General features: G+C 53.4%; 1 protein-coding gene across 1 annotated transcript; it reads left to right on the forward strand.

Annotated features, from left to right (window-relative positions):
* Positions 1–232: 232 nt before the first annotated feature.
* ABCG4 (ATP binding cassette subfamily G member 4) lies at positions 233–11,450 on the forward strand (the record flags this gene model as incomplete). The annotated part of the gene is made up of 14 exons (XM_082627413.1): positions 233–470; positions 5,011–5,128; positions 5,243–5,375; positions 5,499–5,549; positions 5,755–5,900; positions 7,059–7,182; positions 7,309–7,423; positions 7,618–7,760; positions 8,909–9,007; positions 9,233–9,401; positions 9,497–9,597; positions 10,626–10,784; positions 10,956–11,074; positions 11,225–11,450. 14 exons carry the CDS (start codon positions 233–235, stop codon positions 11,448–11,450), a joined length of 1,941 nt encoding a protein of 646 aa, XP_082483539.1.
* Positions 11,451–12,180: the final 730 nt, after the last annotated feature.

Consider the following 12,180-nt stretch of genomic DNA (forward strand, 5'->3'; position numbering starts at 1 on the left):
CCCGGGACCGAGGAGAGGTCGGGACTGATCGTTGCTGCGCGGGGAGTGGTGGTCGGGGGAGGGCAGATGCTCTGGCGGTGGGATGTGGGCTGCTCCCAGTAGCCGGTCTACCCTGAGAAGGAGGCGGGGAGTGGGGGCGAGGGCACATTAGAAAGCAAGGGAGCTCTGAGTCAGGGATCGGGGTCTGCCCCAAACTGAGGAGGCCCTCTCCCTGCAGACCGGCGGCGGCGTGATGGCGGAGAAGGCGCTGGAGGCCGTGGGCTGTGGACTAGGACCTGGGGCTGTGGCCATGGCCGTGGCTCTGGAGGATGGGGCGGAGCCCCCTATGCTGACCACACACCTGAAGAAGGTGGAGAACCACATCACTGAAGCCCAGCGCTTCTCCCACCTACCCAAGCGCTCGGCCGTGGACATCGAGTTTGTGGAGCTGTCCTATTCCGTGAGGGAGGGACCCTGCTGGCGCAAACGGGGTAAGGGAGCAGCCTGATGGGGAGTTGTGAGCCCCCATGAGTTGCCCCTTTGGGAGCATGAGGCCTGGAGGTCCCCTCTTCTGCAAATCCGGCAGGAGCGGGTCCACTAAAATCTATGCCCCTCATTCACTGTGCACACAGCTGAGGTGCCGGGGGTCTGCACTCCCCCTACACCTGTAAGCACCATGGGACACTAGATTCAATTGGTTATTTCCTCTTCCAAGTTGACACTATCACCTCTGGTCCATGAGGAGTTTTCCTTCGGTGTTTCAGGTAGAGCTCCTGCCTCTGAGGGCTGATATGAGAAAGTAGGGGCTGTGCTGCAGGGGTTGTCCTTAGTGGTTAGCAAAAATCCTTGGACCTACAGAGCTCCGCTAATTTTAAAAGATGTTCTCATTCCTGTCTTCTTACTTCATTCTTGCCAAAGTCCTCCGAGGCACGGAAGGTGAAGGCTTGACAGGATAGATGACATCTCTGTACTACTAATAAGGAAACTGAGGCCCAGAGAAGTTGAGTAACTTGACCAATGTCACACAGCTAATAAGTGGCAGACTTCGGACCAGAGGCCAGGTTTTCCAGCTCTCCATGCAGCGTTCCTTTCTCTCTCTTAACTTCCCTGTTAAGCATTCCCATCTCCTCCTTGTTTCTCCCATTAGGACAGTGGGGTAAGGTCTGGCTGGGGCTCTGAGTTCCTTTGAACCCTGACCATCTCCTGTATCCCTTGCAGCTTTTGCCCCCCACCCCACCCTCCCTGCCCTGGGCAGGTTGAGCTGGGAATAGGGAAGCTGGGTTTTTCCCCAGAGCCTGGGTGTGGATCAGGGGTGGAGCTGGGACATTGTTCTCTGAGGTTTAAGAAATGTTTGGGGTGCTTCAGAGCAGGGCTGAGCCTGAGCTCTCTCTGCACTCCCTACCCTCACTCCCATAAGGAACCAAAAGGTCACAGGGCTTGAACCACTGGAAACTGAGGTATCCGGGCTCCCTGCTCAGCACCTTAACCCTAAGCAGCCTCTTGGCCCTGAGACCAGCTCCGGGCCAAATGAGGAGGTAGTTGTTATTTTCCTAGCCCTCACAGTTTTAAGGAGAAATGAAAATGCAAAAGAGATGTGCCTAGATGGGCCAGCTCTCTGGTTGCTTCAAGCCACCAGCCACAACCAGTGGGCACCCCTGACCAGGTCCTTCCCTCCTTTGTCCTTGCCAGCCCCATTCTGCTTTACTGGCCATTTTGCCGTCTCGTCCATCCCTTGCCCCTTTCTCTGCCCTCTGTCCTCCTCTTTCTGCCTTCTCTTTTCACTTGAATCCCTGTCCCCTTCTCTGGAGGACAGAAGGCAATTAGAGGTAGGCAGAGAGGAAAAAGAGCAAGGGGCGTGGAGAGAGGGAGATTTCTGTCTTTCCCACGTAAGGATTTGTCACTCACCTCTCCTAATTACAAAGGACACTTCTTTATTTTTTATTTTTTTTTTAAATTTTATTTTATTTTATTTTTTTGCTTTATAACAAATTTAATCAGTTATACATATACATATGTTTCCATATCCCCTCCCTTTTGCGTCTCCCTCCCACCCTCCCTATCCCACCCCTCCAGGCGGTCACAAAGTACCGAGCTGATCTCCCTGTGCTATGTGGCTGCTTCCCACTAGCTATCTACCTCACGTTTGGTAGTGTATATATGTCCATGCCGCTCTTTCACTTTGCAAAGGACACTTCTTGATTTTTAAAACCCTTTTCTATTAATTATTATTAATTTTCTTACTTATTATTCATAATAACCTTATTATGTCCTTGGGAGGAGATATACTATCCTTATTTTATAGATGAGGAAATGGAGGTCCTGAAGGATTAAGTGACTTCATAAAATTGTGAAGAGAGTTACTGACTGAGGCAGACCTAGAACTGTGGTGGGTCTCCGTCCTGAAGGCATGGCAGGCCCCTCCCATGCTGAGCAGTTGTGGTCCAGGAGGAGTCCCAAGACATGGGTTCCTAGCCACTTGTAAGCTGTGTGACCTTGGGCAGGCTGCTTTCCCTCTCTTGGCCTTACTTTCCTCATCTGTAAACAGGGATGATAAGAATACCCACCACACAGGCTTGTTGTGCGGCTCAGCTGAGATGTTAGCTGTGAAAATGCTTTGTGAAAGGCAAGCATAGGGTGATATTTGAATTCGGCAATAGTGTTCAATCAAGTGCTTGGTGGGGATTAAATGAAGGGAGGGGTCATCATTGTCAATTTCTTCCCCTGAAAAAGAAATCGCTTCCTGTGAGTAGCTCTGAAAGGCATACACTGGCATGCACAACCACTGTCTTTCTAATTGACGGCGATGATGAATGAGGCAGAGGGTTGGAATCCATGATTTCCCCTCTCCCAGTAAAGAACTTGCTGTGCCTGTGAACTTGGGTAAGTCACTGGATGTCTCTGGGCCCCAGTTGCCTCATCCATGTTGCTACAGCAGTGACTGAGGCAATGAGCTTTGTAAACTGGAAAGCACCATACGGGGGGTTGGTGTGATCAGGATCCCGGAGTGGGCAGCAGCTGATCCCCTGACTGACCGGATATGTCCAGAGGGAGGGCTGGGTTCTGTGGAGGGAGGGTGAAAGATCACATCCCTTCACTGCCTCTGCTAAGGAGGTAGAATGGAGAGGAAATTGGGCTCCGTACGGGTGGGAGGAAGGTGGTGGTGAGCAAAGTACCTGGTAGGGGATTGGTGTTTCGGCCTCACTGAGGCAGGTCTGCAAGCACAGCAGGCAAGGCCAGCCTCCTTGGCTTCATCTTTCCTCTCCACCCACTTGTCTCACCAGTTGACTCCATGGAGTCTCTGCCCTTTGTTCCCTGGATTGTATTACATATATGCTGTTGTATAGTAGAGCTTTTCCTCCCAAAGCCTGGAGAGCCTCTGCCTTCCTTTTCCATTTTGAAATGCTGCTCATGCTTCAAGACTTAGCTCAAATGCCACCTCTTCCATGAAGCCTTTCCTGATTTTCCCCTTGGCCTTCCACCCTCATCAATTCCATTTTCTGCATTCTCATTGCACATGATTTGTACTTCTGTTATAACCCTCACTTTATCTTTCTTCAGATCCATAGGTGGTTTCTTGTCCATCTTTTTAGCCTAGACTATCACCATCTTGAGTGCAGTAACTATGTCTTCCTCATTTTTTTGGTGCACTGTCTGGTACAGAGCTTGGAATGTAGTATATATCAATAAGCGCTTGCCAAATGGGATTAATTATAAAATGTCACTTGTTTTTAATGGGCTCTATGTGCCAAGCACTGTGTCATATGCTTTACATATATGATCTCATTGAATCCTATAGCAACCCTATGAGATAGGTACTATCATCCTCATTTTACAGATGAGGGACCTGGAGCTCAGAGAGGTTAAGCAACTTGCCCAAGGTCACACAGCTGGTAAGTGTGGAGCCGGAATTTGAACGTAGATCCACCCGACTCCAAACTGGTACTCTTAATGCATATGCTGCCTCCCAGTGAGTGAATGAAAGGTGAGATTTTACTGGGCCATGTTAGGGTCTGCAGAGACAAGCCTGGTGGGCAGAGAGAGCACCCCGAAGAAGACTTTTTAGAAGGAGGCCAAGGCTCTGAGAACACACACTCATAGAACCAACACTTATTGAGCATCTAGTATGTGCCAGCCAGTCTGCTAAGGTTACAAAGATGAGAAAGACACAAACCCTTCCCCCAAGGAGCTCACTGACTAAGAGGCTGGACGAGGGGAATGAGGGGCAGGCACATCAAGTAACAAACGTGTTGACATATGAGAAGTGCTATGGAGCGCAGAGGACAGTCAGCCAGCTCAGGCTGGATCGTTGGGAAAGCCTTCCTGGAGGGGATGAGAGAGTGGCCGCTGTGTTTGTAGAAGAGTAGAGTCTACTGTAACTTTGATCTCCTCTCCACGCCCATCCGTCAGATGTGGGGGTTTACCCACGGCCTTCAGAAGAGCACTGCCGGGCTTCCCTGGTGGCACAATGGTTAAGAATCCGCCTGCCAGTGCAGGGGACAAGGGTTCAAGCCCTGGTCCAGGAGGATCCCACATGCCGCGGAGCAACTAAGCCCGTGCGCCACAACTACTGAGCCTGCGCTCTAGAGCCTGAGAACCACAACTACTGAGCCCACATGCCACAACTACTGAAGCCCACGTACCTAGAGCCCGTGCTCCGTAGCAAGAGAAGCCACCGCAATGAGAAGCCCTCACACCGCAACGAAGAGTAACCCCCGCTCGCCACAACTACAGAAAGCCCGCGCGCAGCAATGAAGACCCAATGCAGCCAAAAATAAATAAATTAATTTAAAAAAAAAAAACAAAGAAGAACATTGTCACTTCGGGTACTTTGACATTAGTGGTGGTCGTTTCTAGGGGGACGGGATGAGAGGGTATAGGTTATTGTTGGGGCTCTGAGGGTCACTCCTCCATCCTAACCGATTCACAGTGAGTAGGGACTGCCTATTTCACTGACAGCCATGGCTCCTAAGAGTTTGGGGTGTCTCTGTTCATTGTAGCCCTGATCAAAAGTTCCTCCCTCCCTCACTGCAGGTTATAAGACTCTCCTTAAGTGCCTATCAGGTAAATTCTGCCGCCGGGAGCTGATTGGCATCATGGGCCCCTCAGGGGCTGGCAAGTCCACGTTCATGAACATCTTGGCAGGATACAGGTGAGGACAAGGCTGGGGTAGAGTGGGGGCAGGACCAGGCAGAGGGTCCCCTGGGGAGCACAGAAGTTGTTCTGAAGTGACGCTGAGCCCCATCCCCAACCAACGTTCCTTCAGGGAGTCTGGAATGAAGGGGCAGATCCTGGTCAACGGGAGGCCGAGGGAGCTGAGGACCTTCCGAAAGATGTCCTGTTACATCATGCAGGACGACATGCTGCTGCTACACCTCACGGTGCTGGAGGCCATGATGGTGAGAGCCGGTGGCCGTCCCCTCCTCCTAGTTCTCCCTTTATCCGCTGTCCCCGTCCTTCCCATGGGTCAAGGCTGTGCCCCCTCCCACGCATATCTGATCCGCCTTCTCTCTGGGCCCCAGGTCTCTGCTAACCTGAAGCTAAGTGAGAAGCAGGAGGTGAAGAAGGAGCTGGTGAGTGGGGGAGGGTGGGGGAGGGGGACGGGACAGCTGCCCTTTTCACTGCTGCTGAGTTCTGGGGCCCCCGAGTTGGGTGGTAGGAGAGGGGCGGTCAAGGCTGGGACATCACGCTTCAGGGAGATGCTTACTTAAATTGGGGTGGTGCTGGGGGAAGCAGAGACTCTGAAGCTGACCTGGGGTGGGTGGGCGGCCGGGCCAGGTGACAGAGATCCTGACAGCACTGGGCCTGATGTCCTGCTCCCACACGAGGACAGCCCTGCTCTCCGGAGGGCAGAGGAAGCGCCTGGCCATCGCCCTGGAGCTGGTCAACAACCCACCTGTCATGTTCTTTGACGAGCCTACCAGGTATCTCTCCCCCTCCTCTCCCACCAGGATGCCTCCTCCCCTCAGCCCAGAGCCAGGGCTAGAGGCTGCATCTGCTCCACTGCTGGAGACAAGAGCATGTGTTTGCAGCCTCCTGGGGCCAGAGAAGGGCTCCACCCCTGCCAATCCTGTTGCCATAGCAGCCCCATCCTTCACCCTAGCAGAAATCCCGATGTCCTCCTTGACAGATGTCGCCTGCTCCTTCTCTCCCCCACAGCCAATCAATCGCCAAGTCCTGCTGATTCTACGTTCTTTTTCCATCTCTCAGATTCGCCCCACCCCCATTCTTAGTGCCAGTGCTTAAATCCAGGACATCATCAACCCTTGCCTGCATTTCTGCAATAGACTCCTATCTCCTCATCTCCAGTCTCTCCCAGCCCATCCTTCTTCCAAACTGCAACCAGAGTGAACTTTCTAAAAGAAAAGTCTGGCAATACTCACTCCCCTGCTTAAAAATACGCAGTGATTCCCATTTGCCCTCAGAATGAAGTCAGAGGACTTACAAGGTCCTGGTCTGAACCTGTTTCTCTGGCCTCACATCTTGCTTCACACTGTCTTGTATTTCATGCTCTAATAATACTGAATCACTTATAATTCTCTTAGTCCAGCCATGTGTTTCATGCCTCTGAGCTTTGCACATGCTGTGTCTTCTGCCTGGAATGCCCTTCACCACCGCACCTGTCCTTCCTCCCTCCCTCACCTGGCTTAGCTCTTTCTTCTGCCAGACTCCCTCAGGAACCTTCTCTGACTACCCTCCAACACCTTTGTACAACAGAGCTGAATCCTCCCCCCGCCTCACCCCATGATTCTACAGCGTGGTGCACATTATCTCAAATGATCTGTGCATTTCTCTCTCTCTCCCTCCCAACCAGAGTCGATGTCTTATTTATTCATCTTTGTAATCCCAGTGCCTGGCATTCAAAAGGTGCTTAATAATTGCTTGTTACACCTAACAGTACTCTGGGCTTCTTGGTACCTCCGAATGCCTGAATCGTACAGTGTGGATGGGATAAAGCGATGGCCAGGATGACCCCCTTCCTGCCAGCTCCCTCGCCCTCATAGCAGCTGCCCCACCCAAACAGCCCCTTCCCTTGTCTCTGCCCACCTCACCCCGCCCCCTGATGGCCTCTCTCTGGACAGTGGTCTGGACAGCGCTTCCTGTTTCCAAGTGGTGTCCCTCATGAAGTCCCTGGCCCAGGGGGGCCGTACTATCATCTGCACCATCCACCAGCCCAGTGCCAAGCTCTTTGAGATGTTTGACAAGGTGAGGGTCTCTGGGACTCAAAGGTGACCGGCCTGCGATAGGGAGAGGGAAGGGGTCAGTAGAGGTGTCATGGGACCCGCCTGACCCGCTCGTGGTGTTTTCCTCGTCCTTCTCTTTCTGCCTCAGCTCTACATCCTGAGCCAGGGTCAGTGCATCTTCAAGGGCGTGGTCACCAACCTGATCCCCTATCTGAAGGGGCTCGGCCTGCACTGCCCCACCTACCACAACCCAGCTGACTTCAGTGAGTGGGGGCCTGTTGGTAGGGGCTGGGTTATGGTGGCGGGCCAAACCTGGGGGTTCAGATCATGCATTTGGGCCTCCCAGGGGCAGAGATCTCACTGTCGCCTGCCTTCCGCGCACACCCAAGGAAGGGCTGGCTTGCCCTTGGGAAGCAAGGATAGATCTTAGCTGAGCACACCCCTCTGTGTCCCCCAGTCATCGAGGTGGCCTCTGGCGAGTACGGAGACCTGAATCCCCTGCTGTTCAGGGCTGTGCAGAATGGGCTCTGTGCCATGGCAGAGAAGAAGAGCAGCCCTGAGAAGAATGAGGTCCCTGCCCCCTGTCCCCCTTGCCCTCCGGTGAGTAGGGGTGGAGAGGGCAGAGTGCAGAGTGGGGGAGGAGAGAGAGGACCTTGGACGTGGCCCTGTCAAAGAGGACATGCCCCAGAGGCATCACAACCACTGGGTACTTAGAAAGAACCCAGGACTTGGAATAGACCTGCTCTTAGCTGTGTGACTTTGGGCACATTACTTAACCTCTCTGAGCTTCGACTTTCTCATTCATTTATTTGTTCAACAAATTCTTACCGAGCGTCTGTAGCACGTTGTCCTTAGTGCCACCTGGTAAGCAAGACTGAAGCTGTCTCTGGCCTCGTGGCCGGTGTGGTTTACTATCATCACTAACTTGGAGGTGATGATACTCATTTCACAGGGTTATTGGGAGGACTAATTAGATCATCACACAAAGTTCTTCGCACCGTAGCTGGTACAGTTGGTGTTCATTCCATGCCAGCTCTTTTCTTTATTTTTTAATTTTTACAATGAAAATGAGTTTTAATTTGTGTTTTTGTACCTTTCAAAATAACACTTCAGCTAGTTCAGAAAGAGACCACTTCTGTTTATAAACGCTCTTGAGTTTTCCCTCCAGCTCTTCTCCTTAAATGAGATACTATAACCCTGGAAGGCTGGGAGGGTTATTATTGCTGTTGTCATCAATATTGTTTTTGGTCATCATTATTATCATTGTTAATAATATCGTGAAACTGGTGGCATAAAGGTATTATACCCTTAGGGTAAATGTTTTCAATGGATTAAAGAGTAGTGACTGGGGAATTCCCTGGTGGTTCAGTGGTTAGCACTCTGTGATTTCACTGCCGAGGGTGTGGGTTCGATCCCTGGTCGGCCAGTAAGCTGCGCAGTGTGGCCAAATAAATAAATAAATGAATAAAATAAATAAAGAGAAGTGACTGATCTATTAGTAGCCCCCATGGGTGTCCTTAACTCCTTTCTATCTCCTCCCTCCCAAGTTTTTTCTCCCTCTTTGTGTCTCTCTCTGAATCTCACTCTGATTCACACCGCTAAGGCCAGCTTCCAGGTACCCAACTCAATGGTGGAGAATTCTGGAGGACCCTTGCCCCAGGGACAGGCTCAGGGGTTTTCCCACCAGCTGAGCTGGGTGCGTGGTGGGGGCTAGGGTAGGCTCACCTGATCCAGTTTCCTCTCTCCAGGAAGTGGATCCCATTGAAAGCCACACATTTGCCACCAGCACCCTCACACAGTTCTGCATCCTCTTCAAGAGGACCTTCTTGTCCATCCTCAGGGACACGGTGAGACATCAAGTTGCGGGAGGGGAGGCTGGCATAAGCCTGGCCTTGTGGGGTGTAGGATCCCAGCAGCTGGGATGGTGATGGGGCCCCTCCCCCAACAGCTCCCGCTAAAGCCCCCGTGGGTCTCTGTGCCTGTGAGGGCACCCCCACATTCCTACCCAAGTGTGGCCTGCCCATCCCTAGCCTGTGATCCATCCTCTCTCCTCATGATCACCCCTCACACAGGTCCTGACCCACCTGCGGTTTATGTCCCATGTGGTGATCGGCGTGCTCATTGGTCTCCTCTACCTGCACATCGGTGACGATGCCAGCAAGGTCTTCAACAACACGGGCTGCCTCTTCTTCTCCATGCTCTTCCTCATGTTTGCTGCCCTGATGCCAACTGTGCTCACCTGTGAGCCGAGCTGCCCTGGGCGTGGGGCGGGAGTGGGGGGCACGGGGTAAGGCCAGGGTGCTGGACAGCTGTGCCTAATCGGCCTGTGTCCTCAGTCCCCTTAGAGATGGCCGTCTTCATGCGGGAGCATCTCAACTACTGGTACAGCCTCAAAGCGTATTACCTGGCCAAGACCATGGCCGATGTGCCCTTCCAGGTGAGCCTCTTCCCACCCACCCCCCACTGCCTCCCTTCTGTCTTGCTCCTTCCATCCTTGCTTGCTTGCCTCCCTTAACCTTGTTACCTGCCATCCTTTCCTTGACTTCTTCTCACTTAGCAAGAGGTGGTGAGCACCTACCATGCACGAGGCTCCATGCCAGGCGCTAGGGATACAGCAACAAACATGATGGAAGTAGTCTTGACCTTGTGGAACTTATGTTCCGGTGAGAATAAGAGAGGACAAACAGAAAATGATGAAAATAACAGCCCTACAAATGACTCTGTGAATCTTATTCGAGACAGTAGAGAATAGCGTGGGCTCTGGAGCCGTACTGCTCCTCGTTAGCTGTGAGACACTGGGCAAGTCACCTAATCACTCTTTGCTTTAGTGTCTCCATCTATAAAATGGAATGGTGATAGTATCTACCTCGGGATTGTTTATGAGAAGGAAATGAGTTAATACATGTAAACTACTTCCACTACCCTGTTCCAAGCACCAGGGCCACCAGTAATCCGTAGGCCACCTTTAAGCAAGTTAGAAAACGTGTCCCTTCCTCAGGGTGGAGGCTGCACTGTGCTAGGGTGAGAAGAGCTCAGCTGGGGCTCCACCTCTGGTTGCCTCTTGGTTGGGCGCCTTGTGCAGGGAAGAACCTGCCCTCCTGTACATGGTAGGCTCGGTCCCTGTCCTCCAGGAGTTGATGGCATCCAGGGGGACAAAACGCTCTCATATATATGGTTAATTAATTAACAATATAAGGAATATGCTGGTCCAGATGGGAAGGACCTTCAGAGAAGTCACCGTGCCTGGACGGGTCCGAGTAGGCCTGATGGAAGAGGTGAGACTGGAGGATGAATGAGGTTCTTAGAGCCGGGGAGGAAGGGCATGTGTCAAGTTCAGGTGACTGCATGAGCAGGAGTGCAGAGGCAGGAGCAGGCACGGATGCTCTAGCGATTGCTGTCCTAGAGGTTCTGCCTGGGTGGAGTGGAGGGTCTTGGCCTCTGCCCAGCCCTGTGCCTGCTCCCCAGGTGGTGTGCCCGGTGGTGTACTGCAGCATTGTGTACTGGATGACAGGCCAGCCAGCTGAGACCAGCCGCTTCCTGCTCTTCTCAGCCCTGGCCACTGCCACGGCCTTGGTGGCCCAGTCTTTGGGGCTGCTGATCGGCGCTGCCTCCAACTCCCTACAGGTGAGGGGCTGGTAGGTGGCGACCCCCAAGAGGGGGGACGGAGTCTGGTGGAAGGAATCAGGGGCTGGCCTAAGGAATGGGATGGATCTACGGGAAACCTGGGGGCCACCCCAGTCCTGGGTCTGTCCTGATCACCCCTGTGATGGCCCGGTCGCCTTCCCTCCCCTCCAGGTGGCCACATTTGTGGGCCCAGTTACCGCCATTCCTGTCCTCTTGTTCTCCGGTTTCTTTGTCAGCTTCAAAACCATCCCCACTTACCTGCAATGGAGCTCCTACCTCTCCTATGTCAGGTCAGTGCCCCTTCCTCACCATCTGCCCCTGCTCCTCCCTGTAGGCGGCCAAGCCCCAAGGGTGAGAGATTGCACCTGGGCTCTGGCAGTTTGCCCAGGGAGCAGGGTCCCTGTGCTCTGTGTCCCGCTCTGATGCCCTTGCTTGCCTAGGTATGGCTTTGAGGGTGTGATTCTGACCATCTATGGCATGGAGAGAGGAGACCTGACCTGCTTGGAGGAACGCTGCCCTTTCCAGGAACCACAGAGCATCCTCCGAGCGCTGGATGTGGAGGATGCCAAGCTCTACATGGACTTCCTGGTCTTGGGCATCTTCTTTCTGGCCCTGCGGCTGCTGGCCTACCTTGTGCTCCGTTACCGGGTCAAATCAGAGAGATAGAGCTTTGCTCTGGCCTGTGCCCCAGCCCCTGCAGCAGGAAGCCCCCGGCCCCGGCCCTTTGGGACTGTTTTAACCTTGTAGACTTGGGCCATGGCTGCTGGTGCAGCCGTCCTCCCCTCTCTCAGCTCCTCCACAGGCTGGCTGTTGGACTGCGCTCCCAGCCGCGGCCCTGGGCCTGGGGGTGCCAGGCCTCCCCGCCACGCCCAGGAGTCTTCCCAAGTTGATGCGGTCTGTAGGTCTGTAGCTTCCTCCCTCCTCTTTCCAACATCTGCATGCAATGACCACGGGGAGGCTGCCACCTGCCTTCTGCTCCCACAGCCCCCCCTCCTCTGTTGTCTGTCTGGGAGCCCCAGGCTTTCCAGACCCCCACTGACAACTGACCAAAGTGGCCCCCCCGGGGTCCCCACCACACAAGTGTTTGTAATCTGGGCTGTTATAAGGTTGGTGTTCCAGGGCTGGGCCCTGGTGGGGTCCCCTGGATGTCCCATTTGGATGTTGGAATGGAGTAGGGATGGACTCTGGAAGTCTCTTCCTCCTCCTCACCTCTCCCTGACCCTAGACCCTGGCTGATTTGGACAGTCTGTTGGGACAGAAGCTGGGTTTTCTGTCTGGATCATCCCTTCCAATCCTGGGGATTGGAGAGGCCTGGCGCCATGGGCTCCTCCCCGTCACCTCTGGTGGGGGCCGGGCCTGTGGCACCTCTGCAATAATGTCTGTGTTTCTCTCCCAT

This window comes from Mesoplodon mirus, assembly GCF_964341445.2.
Source record: "Mesoplodon mirus genome assembly, chromosome: 7".
NCBI classification, from domain to species: domain Eukaryota; kingdom Metazoa; phylum Chordata; class Mammalia; order Artiodactyla; family Ziphiidae; genus Mesoplodon; species Mesoplodon mirus.